The sequence below is a fragment of the Cajanus cajan genome, chromosome 9, assembly GCF_000230855.2.
Source record: "Cajanus cajan strain Asha chromosome 9, NIPB_CcT2T_4, whole genome shotgun sequence".
NCBI classification, from domain to species: Eukaryota; Viridiplantae; Streptophyta; class Magnoliopsida; order Fabales; family Fabaceae; genus Cajanus; species Cajanus cajan.
The window spans coordinates 20,211,894-20,231,054 of NC_138525.1; the positions used below are offsets into that span (position 1 = coordinate 20,211,894).

General features: G+C 30.1%; 1 protein-coding gene across 1 annotated transcript; it reads right to left on the reverse strand.

The window, feature by feature from the left end:
• Positions 1 to 14,539: 14,539 nt before the first annotated feature.
• Positions 14,540 to 15,676, reverse strand: CDSP32 (chloroplastic drought-induced stress protein of 32 kD). The gene has a single exon (XM_020381762.3). The coding sequence runs from the start codon at positions 15,557 to 15,559 to the stop codon at positions 14,672 to 14,674; it is 888 nt and encodes a 295-aa protein (XP_020237351.1). The 5' UTR covers positions 15,560 to 15,676; the 3' UTR covers positions 14,540 to 14,671.
• Between the last annotated feature and the right edge of the window lie 3,485 nt (positions 15,677 to 19,161).

Below are 19,161 nucleotides of genomic sequence, written 5' to 3' on the forward strand. Positions count from 1 at the left end.
CGATTGATTTGATCTATCCGAGTCGATTAGTATTTTTTTTATATTTTGTACCAAGAAAAAAAGAATTTATAATCATGTAGTTGTACGTAACAATTAAAATATGAACTGAAGAAATTGAATTTTGGCGTTTAGATTTAGATGGTTGAGATTGGAACGAGGTTACTTCAATGGAAGTGATTAATTTGTGAATGAGTTCGAGATGACGTGGATGGTAGAAATAAAATTAGTCCAATGCGCGTAAGCATTGGAAAGCAACGAGGATGTGGTTGGTGAGGAGAGTGCATTTTCTTGAAGATGTCCACCGACACTTTTAGATATAAGTTGGCGTGCTTAAAATTAATTAACAATTTTTTAATGGTGCTTATTCAAGTGAGTTTAAAGTACTTTTTATTATTAGGAAAATACAAATCAGTGTGTTAGTGTGTTGGTTAAGGAATAAAAATAAAATTAATGAAAAATGTATAGGTGTAACTTAATTTTAGTTTTTAATAAAGATTTTCTGCTTATTATCCATATATTTATTTTTGGCACCAATTAGCCAGACTCTTCTTATTGTTATCTTTCTAATTCTTATTATAAAATACAGTTTAATAACACTAAATAAGAAATACAAAGGAATGTAGCTTGGTGGATCTAAGTAGGATGTACGAGTACAGGAAATCTCTTAAAATTAAGTTATGAATAAAAAAATATTAAAGTAAAAAATATAACAGACGTGAAAATGACAATGGAACTGACATCCTCATGCAAGATTCTACATATGGGGAGTCCGTTTAGCAAACAGCTTCAAAAATATTGATATTATATAAAAAGAAAATAAGAAAAAAAAAACATTAAATTACTTTTTTCATAAAATAAAAATTTACGTGTAAGTTAATTTTTTTTTAAAATAATATATTAATTTTTTCTAAAAAGTTATTTTTAATGTATGAATAACTTAATTTTAGTTTATAAATAAACTTATTTTATTTGTAGTTTCTTTTCTTATAAGTGTTATTTTTTTAAAATTAAGTTTAGATCATATTGAATTAATTCATTCGCATTTAATTTTAATGGTGTAACTCTTGTGTAGTTTATGTTTTTATATTTTTTATTAGTACTTAATTTCATTTTATTATTAATATATTTTTTAAGCAATAGATTCATTTTTTTTATATCATAATCTAATATTTTAAGCATAAATTTAAGCATATCACCTTATCATAGTTGAAGTTAGTCCTAATGGTCAAATCTTTATCTATATCATAACTTTGATATATAAATATTTTATTATTTATATAAAGAAATTAAGTTATTGTGTCATTATAGTATAGTAATATCTTTAGAATAAATTATTTGTTCAAAGATACATCAAGTATGAATTGATTGTAAGATTCTTTAAATAAAAGAATATTATTCTTAAATCATTTATAATTAAGTATTATAATTAATTAGGAGGACAATAAAACATTGAGATTATTGTTGAGTTGACTGATAATTGCATCTCACAAGTCTTAGATATGAGATATCAAGTCAGACACATATATATAAATATTAGGAGTAATATTTACAGTAAATAACTCACTATAAGAAGGTTTTATAATAAAAGAGTTTGTGAGTTTATGAGGCTCAAATGAGTAATATTTTGACAAAACTTCTCTCTTGTCTTTCTTCTCTATATTCTTTGATAAATGAATTAATGAGACGCAAATTTCAAAAGAAACCTTATATATTTTCTCTTTCCAGGATCAAATTGAATTTTTATTTAGAGAAACCTTAAAAAATATCTAAAGACTCCGTAAGAGTTTTCATAACTCTCAAAGCTCCTCGACCACACCTCAAAACAATTCAACATATAATTATTAATAAAAAATATGATAATTAACAAAGATTAACAAAAATGTAAAGTGCTATACATCTTACTTTATATATATACATACATATAGTCTAAAGTTAAGAGAAAATCATTATGTTAAAAACCTTAGAATGGTGATAGGAAACTAATAGCTACTCTATCATTATTTTTACTTTATGTAACACTAAAGAACCAAAGAAAACTATAGAGAATATAAATATAAATTAAAATATTTTTTTCGTGCCTTCAAAGGGATACATTTGTATAATGAAATAGCTACAAAAATGATTTTTACAAGTATTATCATCTAACTTTAGGAAATTGAAACATAAAGCGTATAATATTCTAATATTATTCACTTGATTTTTCTTATTTTGAGCTTTGTAAAGCCCTTCTTATTATTCCTTTTCACTTTAGTTGGACCTTGTCCTCAAGGTTTCTAAAACACTTGTACAAGACATTTTATTGAATGTGATTGAAATCATAAGATGTAAGAAACAAAATAAGTATAGGGACGATAAAATTCACATGTAGTGAACTATGTCATATTCATTTCACCTAGACTCTATATTCAATTTTAATAGGATTGCTATTAATAACATCTTTCTGCCATAGAGATAATGGCACTTGATTTTCCTTGCTTTGAACATCAGCAGCAGAAATACTTCCAAGCTGATGAGATTAGGAAGAACCATGATACTATAAATCTTGGAGCCGGTTAATCCAATTGAACCTTCAATGAGCACCAACGAGAATTTGACCATCTTGCAGAAATATCCTCTACCCCCAACAATAGTAAAAAAAAAAAAAAAAAAAACCTTATTTCAAAGGCTAAATACCTATTTTGGTCCTTTATAATCTTTTTTTGTTTCAATGTAGTCCTTCATTAATTTTTGGTCTCAATTTGGTCCTAAACTAATTAATTGGTTTCAATTTAGTCCCAAATAAATTAATTGGTTTCAATGTGGGACTTCCGTCTAAATTTCTTTAACGGAGTTAACTGTTGCATAGGTGGATGCCACGTGGATGCATAGGTGGATGCCACGTAGATGCCACGTGGATCCCAATTTTTTGAAAACACCTAGAATCAGAACGGCCAGTTCTGAAACCAAAACTGCCGTTCTGGTTGCACTTTTGGTGTGTTAATTTTGCAACTGAAACGGGTCATTCCAGATGCGAAAATTAACACACCACCAGTGCAGCAGAACGGGTCGTTTTGAAAACAGAACGGGTCGTTTTGAAAACAGAACGGCCCGTTCCAAAACTGAGAATAGCATGTTCTTTGTTTAATTGTGTTTTTGATCGCTCAAGTATTATAATTATGCAATTTTGATCTCTAAGATTAATTGAGTAATTTCAGTCCTTAAAAGATTTTAGTTGTGTAATTTTAGAGGGGTGTATTGGATTAGGATTTTGAAGGACTTTTTTAGTTAAAAAAAATCCTGCGGATTTTAAAAGACTTTGCAGGATTTTCATGACTTTTAAGATTTTGCAGGATTCCATAAGACTTAAAATCAAGATTTTAATGGATTCTACAAGACTTTTAAATCAGGATTTTAATGGATTCTGTGGGATTTTGTGGAGTTTTGACATTTGATAAGATTTTAAAAAAAATGCATACATTCAAATTTAAAAAGAGTCAAAGACAAAAATTAAAAAAAAAATAATGTCTAGATAAATAATAATGATAATTCTCCATAATATCCTATCATCTTTTTATAGCATCACTATCAATTATAACAATTCATCGGAATCCTCCTTGGTCCAAGCTTCATAGTTTTCTTTCTCTTTTCCTTTTTCCTTATTATTTCCTGGTGAATCTCCCATTTGAATTACTAACACAATATATGTTGAAAACTAGTTATATAAATAATTATGGATAAGAGACAAAATCAATAAAATTATATTATTATTTTTAGAAGCACACCAATCATACAAGATCAAATATATTTTGGCTATCCAAATGGATCAAATACCTTAGTCATTATAAAAAAAAATATGTAAAAACAGAAATATAGAAACATAAGATAATTTTTATATAAAAAAGAAATTAGTATATTCGATACTGAGAAAATATTTAGATATATAATTTTTTTTTATATAAACGGAAGTATTTAGATATAGAGAATATATATATATATATATATATATATATATATATATTATTTTAGTTATATATTGTATAATAATTTTTAACGATATTTATAAATGTAAATTATTCTAACAAATATTTTAAAATTTTTTTCTTTTTTTAAAAATAAGTTAATGAAGGCATAAATCCTAAACCCTAAAAAATTAGATACTGCAATGTCTTATGTTAATTTTCTTTTTTTAAAATATAAAAAAATCTTAATTTCACAATATAAAAATAAAAAAGAAAAATTCATAGTAAAAAAAATAAAATAATTATTGAGTCATAAAAGGATGAGGGATAAGAGTAACAAATTCAAGGGAAGGAGAGAGTTCGCAGTTTTTATGTTGAGAGGGTTCTTCCCCCAACTAAGATCCATTTTCATCTCATTCTACTCACAAAAACCCTAACAAATTCATCTTATATATATATATATATATATACACATATATATATTATAGAGATTATGATATCAATTTCATCTTTCACCTTTTTCTTTTCTTGACGTGTGTTATAAAAAAAATTACTACTTAAAATTTAAAATTTCAAGCATTTTTTTGTGTTATATAAAAGAACAAATTCAACTATATAGAATAAATAAAGCAAGTTAATTAAAGAGAACGAACAGAAAAATAGAGCAAGTCAATGACACTATCATTTACATATCAGAGTTTCACAAAATAGGAGAATGAGACGAGAACAGTACTACAATATTATACATGAGCAATGAACAATAATGTAGTATTATTAGTAGAGAAAAAATGGAGAAAACAGAAGCATAGAAAAAAAAATGAAAAACTTACTTGAAAATTCTTGAAACACTTGAAAAATCACTTCAAACAATCCTTCAAAATCCGATGGGTTTGGATGGGATTGTTTTATGAATCTGGTATTTATAGATAACACTAGAAAGTCCTTCAAAATCCCTCTCACATAACAATCCTTTAAAATCCTTATATTTTTGAATACCAATGGATTGTTTTTAAGTTGTAAAAAATCTCAAATGAATACAAGTGGATTTTAATAGACTCTTTAAAAAATCTTGAAAATCCAGATTGAATACCACTAGATTGTTTTTAAGTGACATAAAATCCTAATTGAATACCAAGAGACTTTTTTACTCAAAAAAAGTCTTTTAAAATCCTACGAAATCCTAAACCAATACACCCCCCTTAGTCTCACAATTTTTAGTTGAACAATTTTAATCTCTCAAATATCATAATTGTGCAAATTTAGTCTTTCTCATTAAAAATTTAATAATCTTAAAATTTTAATATATATATATATATATATATATATATAATGTTTCAGAATGGCAAAAGTGCAACTAGAACGGCCCGTTCCGGTTTCAGAACGGGTCGTTTTGGGTCCAGGTGTTTTCAGCAAAATTGTTATTCACGTGGCATCCACGTGGCCAAAAGTTAACTCCGTTTAAATAATTTGGACGGAAGTCCCACATTGAAACCAATTAATTAATTTGGGACTAAATTGAAACCAATTAATTAAATTGAGACCAAATTTTAACAAAAAATTAATGAAGGACTACATTGAAATAAAAAAAGATTATAAGAGGCCAAAATAGGTATTTAGCCTATTTCAAAGCATGCATTATTTCTTAGAAAATTAATAACTTTTTTATCATTACTCCAACTATTTTTATTATTAAAGAGCTAAAAAAAATATAAAGAAGATAAAACATAAAGTGAGATATTTTCTTTCATACTTTCAAAGATTAACAAGATACATTTTTATAATCAAATAACTATAAAAAAAATGACTTTACAAGTATAATTATCTAGCTTTAAAAAAATAAAATATAATTTATATAATATTTTAATATTTTTTTTGAGTCTTACAAAGCCATCCTATAAAAAATCATAATAGTTTCAAAAATACTCATTCTAAATACTACAGTAATTAATTACTATCAATAATGATTTAAAGTATGAAACATTCTTATTGAGATTGTATTTCTAGCATTTAGAGTACATTGTTCGAGTCAACAACAAAATTGGAGTCTTCTATTTGAATTATTTGGTGGAAATGTATGATTAATTAATTTATGTATATATTATTAATGTAAATTAGCTAGAAACCAAGCAAGCAAAAAGAATTTTGATTTTCTAATGAACTAGCTGATTTAGCTGCCGCAGCTAATTACCATTTTGCCATAATCCCCTTGAATGGGAGGAGGTTGTCAGTTGTCACATCAGAATTTGTTGCGAGATTGATTCGTCATATACATACTTTCATTTCATTAACCCGCAATTACTTGTCACTTGTCAGGAAGAAATTGATGAAGCCATTTTCCTTTCCAATTCATGTTTGAACTTTGAACATCACAAAAAAAATAATATTAAATGTAATATTGTATATAATTAATTTTTTTTAATCTTTTCTATGTAGTTATTTTAATTAGATTATATTTTATTAAAAAAATTAAATCTTACAACGATTGAAAATAAGATGAATAAATGATTTATATTAATTTATTTCTTTTAATTTTTTTTATGTATTTATCTTAACTAGATTATATTTTATTAAAAATAAATAAATTTCACGACGATTGAAAATAAGATAAATAAAAGATTTATATTAATTTGTTTATGTTAATCTTTTCTATGTACTTATCTTAACTAGATTATATTTTATTATTGAAAATAAAATAAATACAGAATTTATAAATGTGACATAACTATTATTTTATAAATTAGTTTTTAGATTTAAATTATACTTAAATTCATTTTCTATAATGGTATAATGATTATTTTATTTTATTTTAAATAAATTACTTATTATTCATATAAGCACCAAATCCGATGTACATGAAGTAAAATATTAAGAAAAACTCAAATTTCAATTAAAAATTAAATTAATTTTAAAAATTGAATTAGACCTACAAGTCATAATCCATTTTTTTAAAAAATATTTATTAAAAAAGGTCTTGATTTAAATTTTGTTGATGAAAAAATAATTAAAGAAAACAATATTTACGAAAAATAATATTGCTCATCCAAAATTTAGGATACAAGAAAAGGGAAAAAAATATAAATTAAATGTTTAGATAATTTTCCGTTCATAAATTCTTTTAGTAAAGATTAGTCATGTATGGATACGTTGCCGTTTGCACCGACAATCAAACAAAATTAAAAAAAAATTCAAAACCCGTTTTAATCATGAAACATTTTCCAAGATAAAAGGCCAAAAGGCAGTCATGAACTAGTTCCTTATTATTGAACTACTAAAGGTTTAGTGTTAAAATTAAACTACTAAAATTTAACTTGTTACTGAATTTCTAGAGTTAAAATTTGTTATAGTTCAATTAATCAAGAGATCTTTACGTACATAAAATCTTAAAGGAAGGTACCTAAAGATAAATTTTGTGAGACCCCTTTTCTCTCTTTTTCCTCCTTCACTTTCCTTTCCTCATTCTCTTCACTCTCCCATTTTCTCAACTCTCTCTTTTTCTCTATAGCTGAAGTTGTGGACTCCTAGAGACGGAGATTCTCGAACGCAAGCCGTGTGGAGCTAGCTGGAAGCCGAATTCCTTCTCCATTTCTTCTCCTTCTCCATTGTCTTCTTCCCGGAGCTCGGAAATTTTTGAATCGAGGTAAGGGAAGCTAGCTTTCTTTGCTGTTTTTGGATGTCATGGAGTTCAAGTAACTCAATAGTTGTTGAAGAGATTGATTCTTGTGTGTGATTGAAGAAAATTTCCGTTTTTGGGTTTCCGGGGTTTGGGTACAAATCTTGGGGTTTTTCACTTGTTGATGGTTGCATGTTGGAAATGAAGTGTTTTTCTTGATGCTTGATGAAAATGTTGGCTTTTGGATAGTTTGCATGTTGGTTTCCTGGTGATTTTCGCAGGTTTTGATGAAATTTTCGAAGTAGGTAAGGGTTCCTGTTTGAATTTGCGCTGGGCGCAGTTCTTCGCGCCGGGCGTGAGTTGAAATGAGGAATCCCTGGGCGCAGGATGATTGAGCCGGGTGCAATAGACCTTTGTAGGTCTCTCGTTGAGAATTTCGCCGGCGCGCTTTTAATGCGCCAGGCGTGCACTTGATTTTCAGAATTTGACTTTATAGTCTTCATGAAAGTTGTAGCCTTGGATGTTAGCTTTCCAATGGCGCTGGAATCACCCAAAAAAGAGTTTTAGAACTCTAGATATGACTGTTTTAGTGAAGAGGGGTCAAGCTGCCAGCATTGCTTATAGATGTTGCGATTTTTAGAATTTTTAACAAGGTAGATGAAGGAATTAAGACTTGGTGTCTTCATGAGAGTTGTAGTAAATCTTCTTATCTTTCATATGAGATAAGGATGAGCATGGTAGGAGTAGTGTAACTCCTGATGCGCTATTTTCTGTGAAGGTTGCCATTTCACATTTAGTGATTTGGTTAAGTTGAAAATTGTTTTAGGTGCTTAGGTGGATTGGTGTTGTTTGGGTGGGTAATTTAACAAGATAGATGAGTTGTAAACAAGGTGGATGAGCCGTATTATGTGTAGAATATGTTGTATGTCGTGTATGCTGTTAATGATGTAATGCTACGCTGTAATAGATATATATATTGTCGTGTTGAGCTGGGCTGTCATGAATGATTTTCATGTTGAATTAAAATATTGTTGTACTATAGATTGTTGAGCTGAGTTGTGAGTAGTAAGTTGTGTTGTACCTAGCTGTGCTAGATGCTGATATTGATGTGCTGTGCTGAGCGCGACCCTTGTCGCGCTGGGTGTGAGACTCATTGGGAGTCTCTGCCTTGTGGGCGCTGGGCGTAATTGGTATTGCGCCAGGCGCGAGTGAACCTTGGGCTCTCTTGCTGGGTCCCGCCGGGCGCGGGCATGCTCGGGCTGGGCGCGTTGGCCCCCTGGTACTCTCTGATTGTACCGCGCTGGGCGCAACCACGAGGGCGCCAGGCGCGGAGATGAGATTTTACTATATGCTGGTTAATGTTGTTTTATGCCAGTTGAATTGAAATAGAGGAATATGATGTGATGACTAGTAGATAATGCTATTGTTGATGTTGAGTTGTAACAGTTGTATATTGTTGTAAGTTGATATGATGAGTTGTAACAGTTGTATATTGTTGTAAGTTGATTATGTTGAACTGTATCAGTTGTATACTGTTGTGAGTTGATATGTTGAGCTGTATCAGTTGTATACTGTTGTGAGTTGATATGTTGAGTTGTACAGTTGTGTTGTACTGTGTGTTGATATTGGATGTTGTAGGCCGTAAGGCTGAGGTGTTGTAGGCCGAAAGGTTAAGGTGTTGTAGGCCGTAAGGCTAAGGTGTTGTAGGCCGAAAGGCTGAGGTGTTGTAGGCCGAAAGGTTGAGGTGTTGTAGGCCGAAAGGCTGAGGTGATGTAGGCCGAAAGGCTGAGTTGTTGATCACTAAGACTAGAGGAGTTATTTTCGAAATTTCCTCATCCCATTGTGTGGATTGAGTGGCTGTGGTGCTCTTGGAGCCCAATTTGTTGAAAACCCTCCCTGAAAAGCTGACCCTTGGAGTGGTAACTTGCTGTTCTCCCCTAAGTCTTAGTGGTCCCGTGTGTGGGCAAGGTCGAGACACACGTGTACAAAGCGACCACGGTATAGGGACCAGGTCGACCTATACCGATTACAAGCGACCAATACTAACTTATATGCGTGATGAAGATTTTCGCAATCTCTCCACTTGGCAAGCGGACCAAGTTTCGATGTAGTATTTAAGTATCGTCCTCAGGGATTTGAGAATTTAGTAATTCTTACTCTAATGATTAATATAGAGATGTTGATATGATTGGAAGTGAGCTAATGTGAGGCAAAATTAAAACGGTAATGTAAAAGTTATAAGAACAATTATATGAAACAAGGATTGGACCCTAGAGCACTTGCTAACTCCTAAATTTCCTTAAAATAAATATGATTTCATCTTCATGACTTCCACGTTCATTTAGTAATTCAACAAGATCCCTCAAAATTGAATCCTAAAGTAATTAATCTAAAACATGATTCCTCTATGTTTTATGATTAACACTTTGCATTAAGAACAATGACTTGAACAAGGTGACTAAACAAATCAAGTCTATTCCTAGAGCAAGAGATGTTTAGGTGCAAGATTCAGTTCGGGTTTTCAAAAACGTTTTCCAACCGGATTCAAAAACCAAAAATCATACAACGGGTGATCAAGCCGATATAAGCATTAAGAGAAGAATCAAACACAAGTAATGAAAATGAAATGCATATATATATTTAAGAAGAAGAAGAGTTAGTAGTTACATCTAGACCAATCCTCAAAGATTTAGCCCCTCATGGCCATTTACAAGATCAAAGGAGTGGAAGAAGAAATTACAAAGGAAGAGATGAAGAAAAGGAGTTGATCCTCGTTCCCAAGTGATCCAGCCTCCAAATCTTCGTTCCCACTCTGTTCTTTCTTCCTCCTGTGCTCCCAGCTCTTGTTTTTCTCTTTGTTTTCGTTTCTCTTTCCTTTTTCTCTCCCCCCTGCCCTTTTATAATTGCTAGAATTAAAACAGAGTAGGCAGGAAAGAGAAGAATCCGCTCAGCGCCTTGAAACGGCTGAGCGGATTGGGAGTTCTTCACCATGAAGAAACCTCAAGGGCTGAGCGTTTGAGATCCGCTGAGCGCTTTAGAGGCAGAGAGCACCCCTTGTTCCTGGATGAAATCCGCTGAGCGGATGGGAATGACTGAGCGGATTGAAGGCAGAGAGCACTCCTTCTCCTCCAAGGCCAATCCGCTGGGCGCTTTGAAGTGGCTGAGCGCCTTGAGTTTGGGAAGTTCTCTGACCTGATTCCGCTGAGCGCTTTAGAATGGCTGAGCCATTCTTCTCCAGATTTCAAAACCTACAAAATAAGCACCAAATTGGATCAAAGGCTTCCTATTCCCTGTACTAACATTAATCAAAAGCACCTCTTTGATTCTAAGCATATATAGATCAAAATAATATCAATATGTACACAAAATGTGCTAGATAAGTGTCTCAAGTGAGTATTAAATCAAACTAATTAGACACTTATCAATGCGTGACGACGCATTGTATGTTTTATTGCTGTTATGCTGTATGGCTGATGAGTTGTATGCTGATGATGTCAGATGTGTGCTGTTATTGCTGCATGTTGTGGTATTTTAAGTTGATGTTGTTAAGCTGGTTGATGTGCTAATAACTGTAGCTATTTTCTATTCACATATTTATATATGTATTTGTTTCCTTTCACTAGCTTACCCTTTGTTGTTTCCATGTAGTTTGGACTGCGATGATCATACTATGTATGGGAGCAGAGCAGGGTTAGACTGGTGATAGTGGCAAGTTTGCAGCTGACAAAGGGAGGAGTCTTGTTTGGCTGATGTTTTGTTGTTGGGCCACTATCTGGCTACTTTGGTTGTATTTTGTTTTGTACACTCTAACTCTAGTCGGATTGAGACATTGTATACATTTATATTCTAGATCCTATATTTATATACTCGTTCTATTCTGTCTAGTATTTTCGGTGTGCTGTGGTTGTGAGTGTAGTGACCACAGCCGGGTCGTTACAAATTCAACCTCTTTTATTATTTCGTAATGATTAAAAATTTATTTAATAATATCAATTTTTAATATATAATTTATATTTTAAAAAAACAGTTGAGATTTCATTTTCTTGTTTTATTTCTATCTAATTAATTAATGCATCTCTATTTAAGAATTTTTTTTATATAGAAGAATAAATACATTATAAAACAATCAATGTAAATTTCCAAAATGTTCTTATAAAAAAAAAATTCTGATATGAAAGCCGCCATATACAAATCAATAAGCATTGACTTTATAGAGTTAATTTGTTATATTTATGTTATTAAGTTCTTCATTCAAATGGTGACATACGAATATCGTATTGATTTTTTTTTCTTTTATAATGAATCGATCACTTTTACAGTGTTCGGCTAGGGAGAAATGAATAAGAGAGAAGAAAAAAACACTTATATTTTTTGTTTTGTTCCATATTTTTAGAATAGATGGGAAGGGAAATGAATGAATGGAAAACTTTCATCATCTAATTCTACTTTCCTCTAATATCGGAGGATTTAGAAAAGAGAAAAAAGATTTTAAATTTTTTAATATATTGTTTAAAATATTCTTACTTGTATTTTAAAATTTAAAATTATAATAATGTAAAAGTAAACTGATTTTTAAAATTTTTTCTTTCTCCTTGGATCATATAATATAAAAATTATTGTTTATTCTTTCTCTCTTCTCAATTAATGAAGATTTCTAATTTCTTATATTTTCTTCTTTCTTTTCCTCCTTTTAACCAAACAGACTTTTCTGAAATTCCCTATTCAATCACATTTTTGTTTTCATTCTCAAAAACAAATCCAAATTCGGGTGATGACTTGCTTGTATATATTGTATTTTATATAATTTATATTAAATATGTATTGTAAAATTTTTCCTTAAAAAAAGTCTTGTAAAATTTTGAATAAATATTCATGCTTCATTTAATTGAAAAACCTTTTATTTTCCTACAGAAATCGAAAAACTTGATGATAATGTAATAAAGAACTTTATATATGTTTTTAATTTTTAAAATTTTCTCAACTTTTGTTTTTAAGTCTCTAACCAATTTTTTTATATTAATTTTAGCTCATGAGTTTTTGCTGATTTTTATTTTTGGTCTTTTTGAACTTTTGTTTTCGTTAATATTCTAGTATACAATGTCAATGTTTTTTTTTTGTACAATTTTTTTTTCAAAAATTAAAATCAAATAAAATTTCGTTAGAAGTTTTGCATTTTAAACGAGACAGGACACCAAGGAGCCAGCGAATATGGGTTGTTGCAACAGAGTGGTGTAGGGAAGGGAAATCTTTGATCTAATGTCTATGTCGTGAATGTATATTTATAAAAATCACATGTCACCATGTTGATTGTTATTTTTCAATGGTCATGTTCCACAAGTAGATAACGTTGCAAAATTTAACACGGTCCTTGTGCGTTTCAAAAGCCTAACACCACAACCTGAACAAATAAAATAAAATATAAAACAACACGACAAAACCCTAGCCCCACCACTAACTTGAGATTTACATGTATCCAACTTGATAATATATTTATGCTTTCGAAATTACTATTATTGACTTATAAAATATTTCCATTATCTAACTCTGGGACTGGGAAGCCATTGGACAAATTTCGCACTTTGAAACAACGTCAACCAAAGGAACAGATGAAGTAGCTCAACTCAATCGTTCATGATGTAGCCCAACAATTACAGAGATTGAGCTTGGCCCAACACCTATTTTGATAGCATGTGAAAATTAAAAGAGAAAAAAAAAGTGTGTGAAAAAGAAAAAGAAAGTAGTAAATTGAAAGTTTGAGGTGTAAAATTAGAAAATTTTAAAAAATAAAATTACAGTATTTTATAATTTAAAAAAAAAATAAAGAAGGTGTACTTATAAAAAAATATATATATATCATAAGCCCAATTATTTGATTGATTACAAGTCCAGTGAAACCCACTGCAGCAGGGCTATTGTGAAACCAGGATAAGGCCAACCAAGCCCGACATATTTTATTATAATTAATGTTTGGTTTTAAAATTTTAAATACTCTATCTAATTTTTTATAAATTAAATCCATTAGCTTATTTATTTTTATTTTTCTTAAAACCTATCGACTAATATATAAAATTTCACTTAAAATAAATAAATTCAATTATTTTTCATTGTCTTCAAACCCTAATTCCATTTCTACCAAACTTTAATTTCTAAAATTTTAAAGGTATTTCATATATCATAATATTTAATTATTTAAATAAAAATAAGATTGAATGCTTTAACCAAATTCAATTTTAAATAAAATTTTAATTTTCTCAAAGAAAAATTAAAAGACCAAAACCATATAAATGCATAATTAATTCATATATTAAATGACCAAAATCAAGTTTGTTATAAAGGGAAAAAATTTATTTGATTCTCTTAAACTTTACCTCTTTTATAAATAGTTACAATAAACTTTAATTTTATCTTAATTAATCTTTAAATATTGTTCTGTTGGCAAATACATGTCATGAACTTAATTGATTATAACAAAATAAGAAAATTATTAATAGATAATTGATATATAAGATAAATAATTTAATTTTAATTTGATAGAAAGCATTATTTATAAACGTGATAAATTTTAAAAATCAATTAGAATAGAATGAAAATTTAAGGTGATTATTTGCAATAATGGTAAAGTTTAGGAATTAATTAGAAAAAAATTAAAATTTGTGTAGTTATTTGTAAATTTTAAGAGAGTTGAGTATTTTTGTCTTACATTTTCCATATATAGATAAACTGATTTCTGGTTTTTCAGAGCCGCCAAATTCACATTTCACATTATTTTGGATTTAACATTACAATCTTGTCTATAAATAGCAACCTAGGAAGCTCCTACGCCTGCTTCTCATCCCACGGCCTTATATATCCACCAACATTGCTTCCTTCCTTCCAACAATTGGAGGCAAAGTAGAACACTAAAGATTACTGAATAATGCGTAAGTGACATGGACCTCCAACGATTCATATTTGAGAGAAAAAGGATGATATGTGGGGAAAAAAACCTTGGTGAAGTGAAGTGAATTATATATATTTGGTCACAAGTTTCCCCACCACAGGTAGCTATATACGATGAATATGTTTTTTTTTTTGTGTTCTTTTGGAAAGATAAGAGAAATAAGTAAGTAAGCAACAAGGAGAATTAATAAGTGACGCGAACCCCTTGGTACCTGAGAATCTCCCCAATGAGTTCACCCTTGCCGGAACCGACGTAGCGGCCTTCAATGTTACCGTCTCTGATGAAGAGAAAAGTGGGAACCTGCACAACCTCCATGTCCCTCAGGAACTTCATGCAGCTCTCGTTCTCGTCCCCATTCATGCGCGCGAACACGACGGAGTCCATTTGGCGAGAGAGCTTGACGACGGTGGGGTAAACCTTGACGCAGGGGCCACAGTGCTTGAGGCCGACGTCGAGGACGATGAGCTTGTGGTCGAGCTTGTGATCCTCTATGAGCTTCTCCACGTCTTCCCCGCTGTGCAGCTGCACCACGGCGGAGTGGCTGTCGCCGTAGTAGAGCACGTCCCCCATGAGCATGTCGGGGCCTATCCCCTCCTCCTCGTGGATCTTCTCCTTGCTCTTGTAGAAGCTGAAGTGGGGCACGTTTTCCACCTTCTCCCGCTTCAGAAGCTCCTTCGTCTTCTCTGACTCGTCCCCCATCACCAGAATGAACTCCACGTCGCTGCAGCTGCGGCTCAGCTCCACCATGAAGGGGTATATCTGGCTGCTCTCCTCGCTGTTGCTCGCCGCGTACTCCACCACCACCAGCCTCTCCTTCGCCGATTCCAGCGCCGAGTCGAACTCCTCCACGCTGTGCACTCGCTGGACCCTTTCTTGCTTCTGCGTTTTCTTCGCGCCTGGGGCTGCAGTGGCTTTTGGAGTGCTGAAGGGTGTGTTGTTGTTGTTGGTGTAAACTCTTACTTGAGGAGGTTTTGTGAGGAAGGGTAGGGAAGAGCGACGGGAAAGAAGAGGGAGGAGCTTTGGGTGAGAGATGGGGGGTTTGAATATGAAATTGTTGGTGATGGTAGCCATGGTGATGGTAGAAGGAGTAAAGAGTAAAGAGAGTGTAGAACGTATAGAGGTTACCTCAGCCTCAGCACTCAGCAGTCACCAGTCACCAGTCACCACACACGGATAATACAGATTAGGAAGAATGGCAATCCAGGAAGAAAAAAAAAAAATCATATCCCCTCCCTTTGTGTGTGGTACATACTGCTGACACCTGTCTTTCTTTTTTCTGCCTTTTATTTATTCTGTTTTTCCAATTCCAATTCATTTTGGTCCAGTTATTTGGGATTGTTTTTATAAGCAAAACAGTTTTAATATATATAAAATTACGATATGAATTATCTTTTTTTTATTAATATTAGAATTAAGAGTAAGTCTATGTTTGAAATAGAGGGAAAAAATAGGTGAGAAATAAAAAGTGAATAGAAATAGATAAAAAAAAATAAAATAGATATTTGATTGTTTAATTAAAGAGAAGTATGTGAAAAATAAATTATATATAAGAGAGAAGAGAGAGAAAACCTTTTAATTTCTCAATCACCAAATAATCTTATTTATTTTCACTCTCTCCATTTTATTTCTTATCCATTTTCTCTTAACCAAACAAAGAATGTTTTTTTTAAACCTTAAAAAAGTTCAATACTTATTTGAATATTTTTTTAAATTTTAAGAAATAATATAACAATATAACTTCAACAGCTAAATTGACCATTTACTTTTGAAATAATTATAATACAAGTTGTATTTTTTAATTTAATCAAATTATTTATGATATAATTTTTTTAATAGAAACCGAATTAATTATTATACAATATGCTGGTAACTTGTATAGCACAATTACACCCTTGTGAATTACTTTTTTCTTAATTGAAATTGATTCAATTACAATATAATTTATCTATTAATATTAATTGATTTAATTACAATACAAGTAAACATTTTTAATAGTAGTTGGAAGTTATCATTTTTAATGATGATTGAACTAATTATTACATAAATCATTGATAATTTATGTAATAATTTAGTTAAATTATTATCAAAAATAATAATTTTTTTAGTAATTATTTTGATTAATATTAAAAAAATCTAGTTTTGTGATTTAACAAATATATATTTTCGTTCTGTAAATATGTAGAATTTATATACAAAGTCAAAACATGTTTTCATTGTGTATCGTAGTGAAATAATAATAAATAAAAAACATTTTGTCGTATATATTTAATTAAAATATTATATGGAAACAAATATTTAAGTAAAGGATTATTAAGTATTTCCATTTTAGTGTAGGAGTCAAGGATTATTAAGTAATTTTATGTGTTTTTGCTATAAGTGTTAAGAAAAAAGGAGCGAGAATAACCATGTCCACTGATATTTTGTTAGTTCAAACTAGTTTTTGCCCATTCTAGGTTAAATAGTTTAGCAAGAGTCATTTTTTTTAATAGATAAAAATTCAAACTTATTTAATTGCTCCGTGAGTGTGTCTTTTCCTAGAGTTTAGCGTCGTTCATTATGTTTCTGACAGATAAAAAAATAACTTTTATATAAAAAGGAACAAAGTATTTTTAATCATTATGAATTAAAAATAATATAAATTTTTATTTATGTACCAAAAAAATAATATACAATAATAGAGATAAAATAGTGTATAAGTTGAAACAATAAATAGGTGTTGGGAATTAAAAAATTAATGCACATAATATATATTAACATTTCATAGAACATTAAGGTCATCTTCTTCGATGGAAGCAACTCATTTGAGTTGCTTCATGCATTGAAAAATGAAAAAAGTGGTTCTCAGTGTGCCATGTCAGTATTAAACAACTCAAACGCATATTTACTCCAATAATAAGAAACTTTAAGAAATTCAACTTTTAAAATTTTTTTTCTAATCATTTATGAATCAATTTTAATTTTTTATTAAAAAGGATAATTGCACTACAATGAAAGAAAATAAATTAAGAGAAAAAATACACAATAAGTAGATATTAAAAATAAAATAAAGAAATAGTAAATACATAGACATTATACGAAATTAATTTTCATCATTATTATTTCCGAAACGTTTTCAAATATGTTCAATAAGATCTGCTTGAAATCTGATAAGGAACGGTTGCTTGAGGAAACAACTCTCTCTCTTCTTCAAACAACTCATGTTGCCACGTCAGAGTCCTCCAATGACAAGAAATCGGGGCTTGAGTTGCTTCATGGAAGACTGAGAAAAACTAGTTTGATTGGGTTAAACTAGGCAATAGAAAAACTTAAATTTTCATTACTCTAACTTCAATTGAACTATCTTGTTGGTATCCATTTTTTATTTACTTTTTTTATAATTAATAAAATTATAAATGTTGAATTTAATATTACATGTATTAAATAATTTGTGAGAGACTTGTTTATGTCACTAATAAATAATTTGTGACGGATTAACTTCATCACAAATTTGTGAGGGAAATGTGCCTCTTATTAACGTCACAAGTTGAGAGGGATGTGTGTCCGTCACAAATTATGATGAATAAAATCCGTCACAAATAGCGATGAATAAAATTCGTCACAAATTGTGAACTATTGATCTTATTTAGTGAATGACTTTTTTCGTAACTATTTGTGAAGAATATGTTTTTCTCCTCTAGTTATGATTAATTTTTTAATTATGAATATAAAAAATAAATTATTAATTAATCCAAAAAGCTGAATTTATTAATTGTCTATTTGTTTAAAAAAAATTAACAAAATAAATAATTAAGAAAAATTTCTCAATTTTATAAAAGCATGTAACTAAACACCAATATAAGAAAGTCAAGCATACGATAGATATAAATAACACAAAATATAACAAAGTTAAGGACTTTAGTTGATCCCTAATGTATGATAAGTACTATAGTAAAACTTAAACATAACAAAGTATAAGTTTAAAGCATAGTAAATATTAATAATAGTAAAAGATAATGCATCCCTAAACATCTATATCATGATCATCATCTAACTCATTATCATCAGATTGTATAGTGTCTGCATCATGTGTAGGAATCATGTGTAGGAGGAGGTTGGGGAGGACAAGAAGATTGAGAAGCTAGCCCAAGAGAAAATGTCTCCATAAATTGCTTCAATTGCTCACGAACTAACCAAGACTCTTCTTGTGAAGCACGAATCAAATCTGCATGGCTTTGTGTTCTTTAAATGTTTTGTTTTCTTCAGACAAATTTGAAACAAAATTTTTCATTTGTTCAGACTCAGAATTTGAGATACCATTTGAGAATCTAGAAGAAGAAGGTTTATACTTCCTAGCCTTTGAACCTAAACCAAATATTCTTCCTTTTTTGTTCACACCACCACCAACATCATAGAAAATACTATTTTCAGATTGCACACTAGAGATACCATCTCCTGATAATTGTTGTGACTCTCTTTCAGATAAGCGTCTTTCATACTCATTCTATAAAAAGAAAAGTAACAAACAAAAGTATATAAACATTAATGACAATAGAAGATCTCATGAATGATGTAGAGAATCATGCAACAAGAACACAAAAAATACTTAGTAAAAAGTCTAAGATGTAACTTATGAGCAACATCATTAGATAAGTATGAATTCCAATGAAATTAGTAACTTGTAAACTTAGATGCAA